A 16,557-nucleotide genomic window follows, 5' to 3' on the forward strand; every position below is an offset into this window, starting at 1 on the left:
TCTGAAAAATGGGCCACTTCCTTGGTTTAACTGACAGGGCTCCCACCACAATGTCACAATGAATGAAAGGCCTCTTTCTTGATACAAAGCTGTGGTCCATTTACAAAGGGAAGGGTTTGGTCTCTTGTCTCTTGGCTACCGGAAACACAAAAGCGCGATAATCATATGTATCCATCTTTTTTGTTACTTTCGTTGTGATGATGCTGTATAATGATACCCTCAAAACCTAACAGTGGTTTATGAATGCAGAAATGTTATGTTACACTCATGATTCTGTAAGTTAGCTGAGGTTCAGCCACTTTTGACCAGGCTCAACTTGGCTCAGCTGGATGAGGCTGGACTTCAGATTTCAAGTTGGGTTCAGGTCGGTTTCACATGTCTGTATTCCAAGATGCAGGCTGAAGGAGCAGTGTCCTCCTGAGGCATCTTCTTCTGGTGGAGATGAATGGAAATCGCAGAAAACTGACAGAAATTTGCCATCCTCTTAACACCTGGGCCCTGGCATGCAGTCCTCTTGCCCATGTTCCAGTAGCGAAGTAGAGCATACGGCCAAGCCCAGCATGGTCCCAGCAGGGGTACATGGTCTACCCACCGTGAAGGAGGCACCACAAGGTCACATGGCAAAGTAGCAGGATGTATAATTCTACCACAGAGAAGGAGTAAAGTTGGAAGCAATAATTTAGTCCTCTAGTGCATAAAATAAGCGTAAGACCCATGGAACAAAAATTAAAGATGAGCATTTCCACCAGAGTCATTAGATCACAGCACCCAAAGAGCTGGAATAGTTAGTTGTTCATGGGGCATGCACTCTCTTATTCAGTCCAGTTCAATAATGATGAGTGAGTGCTGTTTTCCTGTAAACCAGGGATTGGCAAACTTTTTCTGTAAAGAGCCATATTGTAAATATTTAAGCTTTCTGGGTCCCTACTGCAACTACTCAGTTCTGCCTTTGTAACGCTAAAGCAACAAGAGACAGCAAATAGGCGTGGCCACGTTCCATAAAACTGTATTTCCAAGAGTGGGCAGCTGCCAGATTTGACCCTTGGGCCATAGTTAGTGGACATGTTATAAACCCTTTTGTTGGGAAGTGCATATTGAATATGTTTTACTAACTGTCAGTGTTTCAAGTGAAAGATTCATCTTGGGGCTTAATTAAAACAGCCTTTCTTCCTATTTAGCCCTGACAAATGGGCATAGCTTGAATTACTTTGGAAATGTTTACTTGTCCAGGAAGACAGTGAAAACACTCATTAACTAAAAACATAATTTCTTTTTAAAAAAAACCTCTTATCAAATGTTGAGTTGCTTTATGAATACAGTGAAGCCTTGAACAACACAGGGGTTGGGGCACCTCTCCTCTCCCCCACTGCACACAGCTGAAAATCCACATATAATTTTTGATTCCCCAAAAACTTCACTACTAATAGCCTACTGTTGATAGGAAGCCTTACCAATAACATAAACAGTTGATTAACACATATTTTGTATGTTATACGTATTATATACTGTATTCTTAATAAATATTCGTATTTCTTACTATTTACTTACTATTACTTAGTATTTCTCTAGTAAGCTAGAGAAAACAAAATGTTATGAAGGGGGTGCCTGGGTGGCTCAGTCAGTTACGTGACCAACTTCAGCTCAGGTCATGATCTCAGCTCATGGTTCGAGCCCCACATCAGGCTCTGTGCTGACAGCTCAGAGCCTGGAGCCTGCTTCAGATTCTGTGTTTCCTCTCTCTGCCCCTCCCGTGCTCATACTCTGTCTCTCTCTCTCTCTCTCTCCCAAAAATAAATACATTAAAAAAAAAAAAAAGAAAGAAAGAAAATGTTATTAAGAAAGTCATAAAGGGGCACTCCTGGCTGGCTCAGTTGGTAGAGCGTGCAACTCTTGATCTCAAGGTTGTGAGTTTGAACCCCATGTTGGGTGGAGAAATTACTTAAAAATAAAACCTTAAAAAAGAAAAGAAAAGAAAAGAAAAAGTCATGAGGAAGAGAAAAGACATTTGTGGTACTGTACTGTAAAAATCCCACATATAGGGGCACCTGGGTGGTTCAATCAGTTAAGCATCTGACTTTGGCTCAGGTCATGATCTCACGGTTCATGAGTTCTAGCCCTGCATCAGGCCCTGTGCTGACAGCTCAGAGCCTGGAGCCTGCTTCGGATTCTGTGTCTCCCTCTCACTCTGCCCCTCCCCGTTCGTGCTCTGTCTCTCTCTGTCTCAAAAATAAATAAAAACATTAAAAAAAAAATTCCACATATAAATGGACCTGCATAGTTTACACCCATGGATCAACTGTATATAATATTCCCCATATTTGAGAGTGTATTTTAAACAACATTCTTTTTTTTTTAAGTTTTATTTATTTATTTTGAGAGAGAGAGAGTGCGTGAGCAGGGGAGGGGCAAAGAGACAGAATCCCAAGCAGGCTCCACACTGTCAGCACAGAGCCCGATGTGGGACTTGAGCCCTCAAACTGTGAGATCATGACATAAGCTGAAACCAAGAGTCAGATGCTTAACTGACTGAATCACCAAGGCACCCCCTAGACATCACTCTTAAAAGGTACGTAAGTAGCAGTTCCTCAATTTCTAATGCCAAATGTTAGGGCTTAACTTTCCTTTCTTCCTTCCTTCCTTCCTTCTTTCCTTCCTTCCTTCCTTCCTTCCTTCCTTCCTTCCTTCCTTCCTTCTTTCCTCACTGGATTACTATGAACTGATGTTTTGGGTTCAGTAGCCATACTATGTTGATGGTTGATATAAAAAGTAACATATCAAACTGAAAGAACCATCATTTGACTGTTTTTCCTATTTAGGGTTTATGTTGCTGAATCTCTCATTTCCAGTGCTGGAGAAGGACTGTTTTCAAAGATAGCAGTGGGACCTAATACTGTTATGTCTTTTTATAATGGAGTTCGAATTACACACCAAGAGGTGAGTGGGGTAGAAGCGGAGAATCAACTTGATTGGCTAAAGGGCTTTGTTTCAAACACTCTTAATTTTCCTGTTAGCCCCTTTAGTATTCCCTAGAAATATGAAAGAACAGTCTTTTTTGGTAAAACTGGTGGGATATACTGTCTCATAGCAGTCTTTGGACTGCTGTAGCAAAAATACCATTCACAGCATGGCCTATAAACAACAAAAATTTATTTCTCACAGTTCTGGAGGCTGGAAGTCCAAGGTCAAGGTATTGACAGATTTGGTGTCTGGTCGGTCCACTTCCTGGTTCATGAATGGCCCTCTTGTCATCGCAGACTCACATGGCGGGAGGGACAGGGGATCTCTCTGGGGTCTCTTTTAAGTTTCACAGCTATTTTATAAAAAGTGGGATATTGCCGTGAATGAGACAGCAATTGCTTTGCACTGTGCTACACCCAGCACCTGAAAAATTGAGATCCAACTGGACTCTGTTAGTAATTATTATGATCTTGCACAGGGCACTGTATAGGCAGGCCCCCTCCTGTTTGTGCAAAAGTCACACAGTAGCCTGCATCCAGCCAGGAAGTGTTCTACTGCCAAAAAAAACCCCCAAAAAAACCCCAAAAAGAAAACAAAAACAAACAAAAAAAACGAAAACAAAAAGTTAAAGAATAATCACCTCTTGCCTTTAAAATACAACTTTGATATATTTTCCAGAATTCATGTGTGTTTTTGCTTCTGTTTCTTCGCTTCACAATGAACTTCCTTACATGTCTGCCTAAGGGCAGAAAGTCGATGCTTTAGCCTGGCTCGTCGTCTCCATCTGGTCTCACCTGCATTAAGCATGTAGGACTTGGGCTTGCTGGTTCTATTGCTCATTCGTGTCTTCACTTTTTTACTTCCTGCCGTGGACTGCTATGGGGGAAATGCCATGAAATCATCAAGTGTTTGCACTTTCTTTTTTTAATTTTTTTTTTTAATGTTTGTTTATTTTTGAGACAGAGAGAGACAGAGCATGAATGGGGGAGGGTCAGAGAGAGGGAGACACAGAATCTGAAACAGGCTCCAGGCTCTGAGCCATCAGCCCAGAGCCCGACGCGGGGCTCGAACTCACGGACCGTGAGATCGTGACCTGAGCTGAAGTCGGACGCTCAACCGACTGAGCCACCCAGGCGCCCCATTTTTTTTTTAATTTTTTTTTTAACGTTTATTTATTTTTGAGACAGAGAGAGACAGAGCATGAACGGGGGAGGGTCAGAGAGAGGGAGACACAGAATCTGAAACAGGCTCCAGGCTCTGAGCCATCAGCCCAGAGCCCGACGCGGGGCTCGAACTCACAGACCGTGAGATCGTGACCTGAGCTGAAGTCGGACGCTCAACCGACTGAGCCACCCAGGCGCCCCATTTTTTTTTTAATTTTTTTTTTTAACGTTTATTTATTTTTGAGACAGAGAGAGACAGAGCATGAACGGGGGAGGGTCAGAGAGAGGGAGACACAGAATCTGAAACAGGCTCCAGGCTCTGAGCCATCAGAAGTGTTTGCACTTTCAAAGCCGTCGTACCGACAAGGATGGCTTTGCACTCAAACTGAGCCGTGGCCGGGCACGCGGTATCCCCTGGTCATAGCCAGACTTCTGTGTCTGACGATCCAGGAAATTCAGCATATGAAAGGTGGCTCAGGATAGTGACACGCTACTTATTTATTCTAACCTTAGATAACAGATAACAAAACTGAAGCCCAGAGAGGGTAAGCCATTTGCCCAAGGTCACAAATACAGTAACCGTCAGAGTTCAAGCAGGATTTCAAACAGCAGAATCTGGCTCCAGGCGAAACTCACTGTGCTGTACTGTATAAATGGATAGGCACCCTCCTTCCTGAAATTTAGATTCTATTGGGGAGATAAGAAAAATACACAACTGACAGCAACCTAAGGTAGATGGTATCTCAGTATCACATGACAGGGCTGGAATATTAAGACCCATGAAGATTTTTTTCACGTTCATCACTGCTATATTCCCTGCACCTAGGACAGTGCCTGGCATATGGTAGGCACTCAGTAAATAGTTGTTGAATAAATATCAGGTACAAATAATAGCCCAGTTGTAATTTAGGGGCAGGAGAGAAAGTACACCTCTGAGAGTCAATAGTTCTATATAAAAATGGTGATCGTAGGGGCACCTGTGTGGCTCAGTCGGGGAAGCATCCGACTCTTTGATTTCGGCTCCAGTCACAATCTTATGGTTCATGAGATCAAGATCTGCACTGGGCTCCATGCTGACAGTGCAGAGCCTGCTTGGGGTTCTTTCTCTCTCTCCCTCTCTCTGCCCCTCCCCCCCACCTCAAAAATAAATAAATAAACTTAAAAAAAAAAGTGATCCTATTTACTCGCAAAAAACTGTTCGGCTGGCATCACCAGATCCTGGGCTGTGGCTTGGGGTGGGGAAGTGGCTTGGAGAAGGGAAGCCTATTAGTGAATGAGCCCTAATGTAGGTAAGAAAGCACACTGGTAGCTGGGAACTCTGCTGGTCACATTGGTCACCCGCTTGTAACAAAGGTGAAGGACTCTCCTGAAACACAGTTTTGCATTCTCAAGTTCTGGTTCCACTGGATGTTCTTACTTTTGTTTTTCTTTTGCCTCATCTCCTTCACAGTAGGGGTCCAAGGGATTTGGAGGTTGATCAGAGAAACAGATAAGACCACAGGAGGCAGTAGCACACAGGTTTTCTTGACACTGGGCAGTGCTTAGACAGGGCGGCAAGAGACGGGATGTGCTCCCAGCATGAAAAGGTCCAGAAGCTTGTGCACGAAGGCCACAAACAGAGCAGGAGGAAGGCAGGGAACTCCCAGGAAAGAGAGGGGCAGAGAGGGGGCTTATGTGTCTAGGTGACCTGGGGTACGGTGAGGGGTCTCTGGGCCAGAGACCTCCAAAGGACAGAGGCCGTCTGGGGGCTTTATGGTGCTGGAATTATCTAATCTACTGATGGCAGATGTGGGGTCAGGTGTCCCCAGGAAAGCAGGCCCTGAATGGCTAAAACTCTGCTTTGTTTGGGCCCTTTAAAAAACAATTGGATGTGTAATGGGGCTCCTGGGTATCTCAGTCCGTTGAGTGTCCGACTTCGGCTCAGGTCATGATCTCTCAGTCTGTGAGTTCGAGCCCCACATCAGGCTCTGTGCTGCCAGCTCAGAGCCTGGAGCCTGCTTCAGATTCTGTCTCTCCCTCTCTCTCTGCCCCACACCCCCACTCACACTCTGTCTGTCTCTCTCTCTTTCAAAAATAAATAAACTTAAAAAAAAAAAACAATTAGATGTGTAAAAATTTGAGTTTGGTGCTGGAAGGCTTTTGAAGTAACAAGTCTTAGCCTGCAGTGAAGAAATAAACAACCTAGGGACATCTGGTTATATTTTTGTGTCTTTTAAGGGACTTCAAATCCTTTTTTTCATAGAAGATAAAGAAAAATTAATACATTGTAAGTTGAGCTGCCTGGTGCTGCCCATAAATGGCTTTCGCACCATCAGTGTGCAGACAGATGCCTTAGGTTCTTTTCACGTATATAACACTCAAACCATGAAACATAAGGATAAATGAGTTAATATTGCTGATGTTCTTTGAGATTTAGGGAGAATGGCTATCTCTAATGTTTGCTTTCTTGTTTTCTACAGGTTGACAGCAGAGACTGGGCCCTTAATGGGAATACCCTCTCCCTCGATGAAGAAACGGTCATTGATGTGCCTGAGCCCTACAACCATGTATCCAAGTACTGTGCCTCCTTGGGACACAAGGCAAATCACTCGTTCACTCCAAACTGCATCTACGACATGTGAGTATGACACCGAGCTTCCAGGGCAGATCTAGGTCCTATCCGCCAGGACCCTGAGACTGAGGAGGGCATGTAACAGGTGTCATCCTGCCCCACAGAAGGCCGCTCCCTCCAAGTACCCTCCCAGGACCCTCCCAGTTATGACCTGAAACTCAGAATCTAACTAGCTCCTCCTCTGGCCTTAGTAGGCCAAGAAATGGAAAAGTGCTTGGAAGGGTAGAAATGTTACAGAAATACTGTACTTTGTGTGCGCTGTTTTGTTGATGCTTTTTTGTCCTTACGTTGTCTCATTCTGGAAAAGTAAGGGTGGTGTTATACTTGAAATACTAGAAAAATTAAAATTGTTCTGCACAGTGGAGATTAGTGAACTCTTTTAGGTGTGAAAGGAAGGAGGAAAATAAAACGCTAGAGCTTAGGGCACAAGGTCTCGGTGTTGGAAAAGACCCCTGAAATCAGAGTCCGCATTATTTGACAATACAGAGGAAAGAAGTACTGTCACATGCTACAATGTGGATGAGCCTTGAAAACATCATGCTAAGTGCAAGAAGCTAGTCGCATAAGGCCCATAGTGTATGATTCCATTGGTATGAATTGTCCACCACAGCAGAATTCATGGTGACAGAATATAGATCAGTGGTTGCCCAGGGCCGGGGGGAGTGGAGGGAAATGAGGTTAATGGCACATGAGCATGGGGTCTCTTTTGAGGGTGGTGCAAGGTACTAAAATTAGACAGTGGTGATGGTTGCACGACTGAAACCCACTGAACTGTATACCTCAAATGGGCGAATTATGAGGTATATAAATTGCATCTCAACAAAGCTCTTATTTTAAAAAGCCAAATAATCCTACCTCTCAGAGTTTGAGCCTCCACTTCCACCTGCTCGTAGAACCTTTTCTTGTAAACCTCCATCGACGGGGAGCCGCCCTTGAGGGCAGCTATCTGGACAAACTGAAGATTTTATGAAACTAGCTTTTGGGCTCTGATGATTAGAATGTTGTTTCCGTGCATACTAAGTGGGTTTCCTGGAACAGCCAGCCCTTGGCCCTAATCATTTCCCTTTCTCGGGCACTATGCCAGTCTCTCTTCCCCGTAGCAGCCCTACAAATATTTTAGAAGTTTTCCTATACCCCTTGAATGTCCTCCTCCCAAAGTGAAGCATCTCTGACTATTCCTTGAAGGGTATAGTTGGGATTCCTTGTACCATCATCATTGATCTCCTTAGCTCAGTTGGAGAATGCCAGATCCTCCTGGGGGCCGGGCAGCTGCGTGCAACCTTTTCTGCTCAGTTAGAGCCTGCGGTCCCTCAGTGTATTGCTTGTTAACAGAAGCAGGATTAGATCCTGTGCATTTAATCTGTGGGAAAATTGCCAGGATTTGAATGTCCCTCCTTGCATCCCTGAGATGGCTCGAAAATTGTTCTGGCAGGGACTTGCTCCCCTTGGCACCCAGAAACAAGTACTGAAGCTACAACTGCTGTTTAAAGGGCAGGTAGAAATGGCAAAGGACATGTGTCATGTAAAATGAAACTGACACTGTTATTAACTCCAAGGCTTTCGTGGCCAGTGTGAGTTAGGCCAAAGCATCGTTCCAAGCTGCACACAGCTTACCAACAATCGTTTAAAGCAGTGGTAACTAGCGATAATAAATGCTACTAAGACTGCTCTTTCAAAACAAATTAGTTCTGTGATTTCATTGCAAGGACATGATTTTTCTCCCCAAAAGGAAGAGAGCACAGGAGACAAGGGAGGGAACCATTTGTGCAGAATCAAGTCCCTGTACTCTTCAGGGTTATTTTCTTTGAGTCCAATGTGAAATATTAGTTGTTTGGGGTAATGGGAAGACTACCTGAATAATAATATATCATAATATAAAATTCAGAGACATGGGGCACCTGGGTGGCTCAGTTGGTTAAGCTTCTGACTTCAGTTCAGGTCATGATCTCACCCTTCGTGAGTTCAAGCCCCGCGTTGGGCTGTGTGCTGACAGGTCAGAGCCTGGAGTCTGCTTCAGATTCTGTGTTTCTCTCTCTGTCCCTCCCTCCCTCCCTCACTCTCTCTCTCTCTCTCTCTCTCTCTCTGTCTCTCAAAACTAAACACTTAAAAAAAAATTCAGATACCAATTCACGGCATTCATTTGTCTGTAAAATCGTTGGTATTATTATGCACACTTTGACATAAACAAAACAATATCCCCATAAGCTGTAGTCTGATACAAAATGCCAAATGGACTACTTTCCTGGTTGTAAATATAGGTAACATGTCACCAAGGGGCCAAACCACTCGGTGCAGAGGTTTGCTTTGACCAGTAATCGTGCTGCTGGTGTTTTCTGAGCACTTTAGGCTGGTGCTGTGCAAACAGCTTCTCCTGAATTACCTCATTTAGTCCTCCCAGTACCTCTGTGGGGCAACTTCCGTTACTGTCCCCTCACTCATGGACAGGAAACTCGGACCTCTTAGTCCAAGTGGCTAAGTGTCCTTAATTGTTGTGCCTTAGTGCTTGCCTTGGAGAATCAGCACCTGAAATTGAGTTTTTTTCAGGGTGTCCATTTTCTACTCTTTGAAAATAACAGTAACAAGTAGGAAAATGAAAATAGAAGAGGGTTGTAACAGAAGTCTTAGGCTTCTCCTAGACTTTTTCAGTGCACAAGATTAGCTTGAGCTCCATTTCAGGGGTATTATTATTTTTTTTAATTTTTTAACCTTTATTTATTTTTGAGACCGAGAGAGACAGAGCATGAACGGGGGAGGGTCAGAGAGAGAGGGAGACACAGAATCTGAAGCAAGCTCCAGGCTCTGAGCTCTCAGCACAGAGCCTGACGTGGGGCTCGAACTCACAAACCCCGAGATCATGACCTGAGCCAAAGTCGGACGCTTAACCGACTGAGCCACCCAGGCACCCCAGGGGTCTTATTTTTTTCATGAAATGTTTTAATTTAGAGACAAAGAGTTGTGATTTTCATAAGGAATTCCTGAGTTCCCGGGGCAGGGATGGATGTCTGTGATGGGGCACAGTATGAGAATTCTGTGCGCGTGCACATGCTCACACAATGCACATGTAGTCACTTAGAGTAGCTGAGTCCTCTGTGCCAAGTATTGTGTGAGATGTTTTATATATGTGATCCTATTTTGTCACGATGACAACTCTTACAGGATTAGGATTACTAGTATTACCATGAATTTGCAGGTAAGGAAAGTGAGATTCAGAGATACGGAAGTAAGCTCTCTGAGAGGGGGCAGTAATAACGTGTCGAACCAGGACTCATACCAGAGTCTTCTGACCCTGAGTCAAGAGTGCTTTCCAGGAAAGATGACACCCATGTGGGGTGAACATAGAGACCCCTGGGAGTGAGGGTGAGGTTGTTCCTTTGTCCACCATGTAAAAGATGTCCCTAAACCACAGACACACTCCTTTCCTCACCACCAATAGAGGGAACTAGCCAAGTACTTCCTATCATGGTGCATGTGCCAATCTAACTTAGGGTCTGGAAACTTCTCCTTTGGTGTCTCAATGTCCTTTGCTCAAAATGTGACTATAAACGAATGAGATTTATTTGACCAATACATATAGAAATAAAGCAAATTTCTTTTTGGCCATGCCTTACATATATGTATATATCCATTTGGGGTTTCGGAAGCCGTTAGGTGAGCTAAGTCTGTTACTTACTTATCTCCTATTCTCCCGAAGGTGTTATGGGAGTGAACCGGGTTGGGAGCCTTTGGTAGAGGAACGTAGCCATAGCGTTAGCCCTGCCTCAGGTTCTGAGACACCCACAGCTGCTCCCTTCACAAGATGCTTCACAGGGAAATATTTAAAAGGCAGGTTGGCAGAGAGGTCTAGGCTTCCCTCTTGGAAAGAAATCTTCATCTACTTTTATGCTAGAAAACAACACTTCCTCTGTCTGTATAGGTGGAATACAGAGTTTTTTGCTTTTAAAAGTCCGGAGGGCTCTTCTTACAGCTCCCAAAGCACCCTGCTAAAGCCTTGCCCACAAGGTACAGCCGGCTCATCGCCTGCTACGGGCCACATGAGCCGAAATGCCGACCGGCTGCTCTGGATCCAGTTTCTCATTAAGGACAGATTTTTGTGGTTGACCATGATTGTTGGTTTATAAATACAGAGTGCCATATATGCTCAAAAAGATAGAACAGAGATTTTTAAACTTGAGCGTGCACATGAATCACCTGGAATTGTTGTTAAAATGCAGATTCCAGATCAGGTCTGGGTGGGGCTGAGATTCTCCACGTCTAGCTGCTCGCAGGTGAGAAGCTGATGCTGGCCGATACGTGGGCCACACTTGACGACCTACCAGTGGTGCCCGGGGAAGAGCTCGTGGGGGATTCCTACCCCCACCCCCACCCACACCCAGGCTTTGCTTCTAACCTCCTGGTCTGGCCCAGGAATGACTGTGTGCATCTTGGTGTCTAGGTTTGTCCACCCCCGCTTTGGGCCCATCAAATGCATCCGCACACTCCGAGCCGTGGAGGCTGATGAGGAACTCACCGTGGCCTACGGCTATGACCACAGTCCCCCGGGGAAGAGTGGGCCTGAAGCCCCTGAGTGGTACCAGGTGGAGCTAAAGGCCTTCCAGGCCACCCAGCAGAAGTGAAAGGCTCAGCCCTGGGCTTCAGAGACCTGGAATAGAAACTTGGATCTATGCACTACGTTTTCCGACAACGGGACAACCAGGGACTGCTCATGCTGTGACATCACATCCTCTCACGCTGCGTTAGCAACGACTTTCTCGCATACTAACTAGGCTTGACTGTATTACTCATACCAGATTTAAAATTAGCTAGCCTTGCAACAACGTCCTACTGAGAGGTATTGTCGAACACTTGACACAGCATGATGTTCTTGGGTGGTTCAAGTCTAAATCTGTACCACACTCAGAGATGCCAAATGATTAGACTGAAAAAGGGAAAGGGGGCTTTTCAGTCATTTTTAGCCAGTGGTTTTTCCATGATGTTTTTTCCTACGGCCAACACCAGGTGTGTTTTCACACTTGGTGTATGTGCCGTGTGGAGGATAGAGAATTACTACATTTTTATTCTCTAAATGTAGTATAATTTGCCTTTTAACCTTTGATCTGTATCTTGCAATAGAATGGCTTTGTTTTTTTTTTTTCCTAGCGAACAGAACCCCACTTTTTGAGTCATTTCACCCCTCAGTCTCATTCTCTATCTTAGCTATATCTTTTATAAGAGAAAACTTCCAAATGGATTTCGTGTCCGTGCCAGTGCGTAGGTCTCTCTGGCTCTTTCTATATCATTGTTTCATTATTATGTCCTAATATAAAGAACTGGCTCATAGGGCCAGGGTATTATTATAGAATTATTATTCTCGCATGTAAACAAAGATACCTTTGCTTTAAGATGTGAGAAGAGATGAGTTTACGTTGTTTGCGTTAAGTTATGGAAGAGTTGTAATATATACTTTAAGAAAGGAGAGAGGGAAATTAGTACTTCTAAGCAGTAACTGTGGCAATTTTGCAATATCTTTAATAGTACTAGTAATTTCTTCTCCTCGGGTACACTTTAAATGTACATAACATAGAGCAGTCTGGCTTGTGGCACAGTGCATTGAATTCAAAAGTCAAATAACAAACTAGAATTCTAACACAGAGTTCAAAAGTTGATTTTTTTTTTAAGTGCTACTGTTAAGAGAGACATACTGATCACTAGGTACAAATCTAAACCTTAATACTAAAACTCTTCATTATTGTAACTTCAAAGCACTTACCTGCTTCAAAGCATTGTGAATTAAGAGTAATACCTGTATAGTTTAAAAGCAATGATATCAATAGCATTTCAGCGATTTTGCGAGCCATGTATAACCACAAGTGCAGAAATAAGGAGAAAACCCCTGTTTTTTTAGTTTAGCTAGTTAGGTATGTAACGTATCTGGGATCGCTCTGAATGAATTCTGAGAGTTCTGGGCTTTTGCCAGCACCCTCACCACGTGCCCTAGCCATGTCTTGTTCAGATGCCTCCACAAGGCAGCTGGAAAGTTCTGGAGAGCAGCGGTGGTTCTGAAATGCAGCCGCTGGTGGTGGCACCTGTCACCTGAGCCGGTTTCGTCTCGAGAGCGAAAGCCTTCCAAGCCAGTGGAAGAGAGGTAATCTCTCTGGCTGAGCACGGATTGCTTGGTAGCAGCGAGAGGAGTAAATAAACAGGACAGAATTTGCTCCTTCTTGTCAGGTGCACGTTGTTCTTAGGAAGAAGTTAGCAAAAGTGCTCCATCCAGCGCTGTTCACAACTTTCAGTTCAGGCGGCCCCTGGACACAGGATTCAGCCCTCAGTGACAGAAGGGGCCCCTCCCTCCTTTGCAGGGCCCAGCATCCTGGAGCTCCCCGCCCCCCCAAGCAGTGCCAGGGCACGTGGCCAGTGCAAGGCGTGCATCCAGGTGGAGCTGAGTGTTCACATGTGAGAAGTGGTCAGGGCTGCCAGAAAGATCTCCCGCAAAAGGAACCAATAGGGTTTTTAGATGAAAACGCAGCAGGATAGGATAGCTTCTTCTCTGTAGAAAGAGACCATTCTGTAGACAGCGACAGAGGGACAGTCCCGGGACTTGTATTCTGACAGGTGCTTTAATTCAAATGCGTCCCAAAGTCAGTGACTGTCTTCAGGAGAAAGATGGCTCTACTTGGCCCTCGGCCAGTTGAGCTGTAGAGCCAGGTCAGCGAGCGAGGTCAGGATGGAGCCGGTCACACTTCCAACACAGCTGTGCCTCGAATGACGTCATTCCCGGGGACAATGTCATTCTTGCTGAGGCTGCAGTGGGGGGTGTAATCTCTGACCTGATGGGTTATTGGAACTACCCCACTCAAATGGAATCTTTTTTTCTTCCTTTCTTTTCTTTGATATAAGGCATTGAAGAGTTGTAAGGAGTACCAGCTAACCCATTTTTCAAATTAGATATGTAATGACAACCCTCAGTTTAAAACCCAGCAGTATGTCTGTGACCTTCAGACAAATCGGGGGAAACAGTAAGTACACCCAAGCCTCTCTCTCTCTCTCTCTCTCTTGCTCTCTCTCGCTCTTTCTCCCTCCTCTCTTCGTGTGCCTTCTGGCTCTTCCTCCTGTTCTGCAGTCCCATGTCTTTCCACTTCCTCTCTTGTCTGTAGGAATCTTTGCTGTCCACGTCCAGCTGATCTCTCGCTCTTTTCCGTGCTCTACTTCCCTGTTCTGAGCGTCTCTCCTTTCTTGCGAGGCCCTCCGTGCGTACCTCTGGCCATTTACTCTGTCTCTGCCTGGCTTTGTCGCTCCTGCTCTCCCACAACCCCCCCCCCCAAACCCTACTCCCAAATGGAAGGCTTTGTCATGGACTGGAATCAGAGGGGGGTTGAGGTTCACTGTGTTCTGTAGGTAGGTAAAGAAGTCGTGGTGGTTTGAGGTACCATAAGGAATTAACGGGTGAGAAAGGAACGTGTTTGTTCCTTATTCGAGCCGAAGTGTGACAGGGAAAGCCTCGGGATGTATTTCTCTACTGAATCTTTACATCCACGGTGGAAGGAAACATGTCAGGAAGCAGCCAAATCTGGTAGTTTTGGTCGCATCATGACCACAGCAGAATTGTGGAAGATTCCATGCGGTGGGGAATAAAGAAATAACTTTGTGCTCTCCCAAAACACGCTGGCACCCGTGAGGGTGCGTCTGGAGGAGATTCACTCAGAGCCGTCTCGGTCCAACTCCTGCATGACTAGATCTTTCCTTAGCAGCTTTTCTATGACAAAATATTATCTTGTGTTAGAGTTAGGAATAGGAACTAATCTGTAGGAGTATGTCCCACATGGACATTTGAACGGACTAACAAGACAACGGTAAGGACTGAGTTTCTGACACAAAGGAACGATGACATTAAGAGGCAACAGGCAGGGAGGGCTTGAGTTTCATAGTACCTATTCTTATTTTAACCTGCTTCATCCCTGGTCTACCTGAGAAACAAAGAAGGAAGTTCGTTTTTCAAGACCTCTTTGAACCTGTCCGGGGCTGTAGTTAAATGTATTTGCCTTCTGCGGGTTCTTCACACTTGAAAAACTATTTCCTTATCACCAACAACCTGGAAAGGCCAACGTGGAAGCAAAAGTGTAACCATTTACAACATTTAATTGTAACTATTAAAATGGCAGTAACTGTAAACAGTGAATTCAAGGGTTGCCTTCTCAGTGAGACAGTATGTGGCACTTTATAGAAACTTTCCTTTAATATATAAAAGTTTAAATCACTCACTACAAAGTGCATTTAAGATCTTCCAAGAAAGTATAGTTTTCTGTTTTGCCTTGTTTTAAAACAGTTGCCTCAAGTTTCTGTCTTAAGAGTAGTGATTTAGAATCCAGACATCTTTTTTTTTTTTAGAAAAACAAGCAAAACTATGTTGCAAGACTGATAGTTGTAATGTTTATTTGCCACAGATCAAAGGTTCACAAAATATATTAAATTTACATCTACTTGAGGTACCTTGATAGATTGTGTTTTCTTTGATCTTTCCCTTCAGGAATTTGGAGCCTTGTTGTCACTTTTTTTATTTTAAAACTACTAAATTTTAATAGTTTTATTTTGCCAAATGTGTGCAGACATATTCAAAGCAATGAAACTATTTCAAGCCATACAACCACAGGGGTGGAAACCCTTTTCACAAATTTTAATGTGTTTGTATGTAAATAGATGTTTGTATGAAATATTTTCACGGTAGAATGAATATATTTAAATGAAGTTGAATTATTCCAGTGCTATTTAAACAAATTACAAAATTTTTGGTGAGAATTACCTGAGTCTATTGAGATACAATGCAGGTCAATTTTGATTTTTAAAACTCAAAAGCCTACAAATAACTCTGACTCATGGCAACTGCCCTGCGTTGTTGCATCTGACGTGGAGAGAGCTTGTAGGCTTCCCCAGTGCCTCTGCCGCTTCCTGGTGTAAGTTAGGTGCTCATGGAGGTGTGTCCACCTTTAAGTGACATCACTCCAGGCCTTTGAGGGCCCGCGAGTGAATTAGAGGCATTAGAGACACTGGTGCAGTTATCCGGAGCACAATTTCTTTGCAGGGCAGCAGAATCAGAAGCCAGATGTGGCCGTGGGAACCTTAGAACTGGGTTTTCTGGCCACCATCAACCGCCACCCTTACTGCCTAGTCACACATGTCAGGGAGGCTGCCCTCAGTGGAGTTGGGGTTCAGACCCCAGGGTGGAACTTCACGGTTTTGCCAGCAGTCCCTGCCTCCTGGCCTCCGCCTCACTGGGAGGAAGGAGGAGGGAGCCGCTGGCAAGGGGCCCATTTCTCAGCACAGTCCATTTCCTGTCTCAGCTCTGGGAGACTATGCACGCAAGCACCAAACTTTCAACCAGAGAGAGACGTCCTCGGATAATGCAAATCCTTGCTTCCTCTGTCTGTGACTTTACACACTGTTGTTAGAAGTCGTTTTAATATCAAGACCAATCACATCTCTGGGACATACCTCCCAACTCTCCTGACTCTTACGTTACTAGAACAACTCCTTTGTAACGGCATTCAACTTGAGTGGGTTGTTTGTTTGTTTGTTTTCCCTCTGCTTCGGTCCTGGATATAAAGAAATGATAAACATGACAAATTTTCACTGTGTATACTAGCAATATGTACACACACGCCAATGTATCTTAACATAGTGACTTGGTTATATTTTGGGTTCCTATAATTAACTTCGATCCTTGCATTGGGAAACCACGGGGGTGTGTGATGTCTGCTTACTGTAGAAGAAATCAGGTTCATGGTCTGAGCTCCCTCTTTCAAAAGGTTTCCTCTTGCGTTTTCTACGTTCTCCTTTTATCCTGAAATGCATTTA

The 16,557-nt window shown here is 44.4% G+C and overlaps 1 protein-coding gene across 1 annotated transcript in view; it reads left to right on the forward strand.

Annotated features, from left to right (window-relative positions):
* The window catches only part of SETD7 (SET domain containing 7, histone lysine methyltransferase), a 46,517-nt gene extending 33,677 nt beyond the window's left edge, over window positions 1–12,840 (forward strand). The window contains exons 6-8 of the mRNA XM_042983867.1: window positions 2,817–2,934; window positions 6,581–6,738; window positions 11,165–12,840. Of these exons, the coding sequence (XP_042839801.1) occupies window positions 2,817–2,934; window positions 6,581–6,738; window positions 11,165–11,345 (457 nt within the window). The 3' untranslated portion in view covers window positions 11,346–12,840. The remainder of the gene's footprint in view (window positions 1–2,816; window positions 2,935–6,580; window positions 6,739–11,164) is intronic.
* Window positions 12,841–16,557: the final 3,717 nt, after the last annotated feature.

The sequence above is a fragment of the Panthera tigris genome, chromosome B1, assembly GCF_018350195.1.
Source record: "Panthera tigris isolate Pti1 chromosome B1, P.tigris_Pti1_mat1.1, whole genome shotgun sequence".
Taxonomy (NCBI): domain Eukaryota; kingdom Metazoa; phylum Chordata; class Mammalia; order Carnivora; family Felidae; genus Panthera; species Panthera tigris.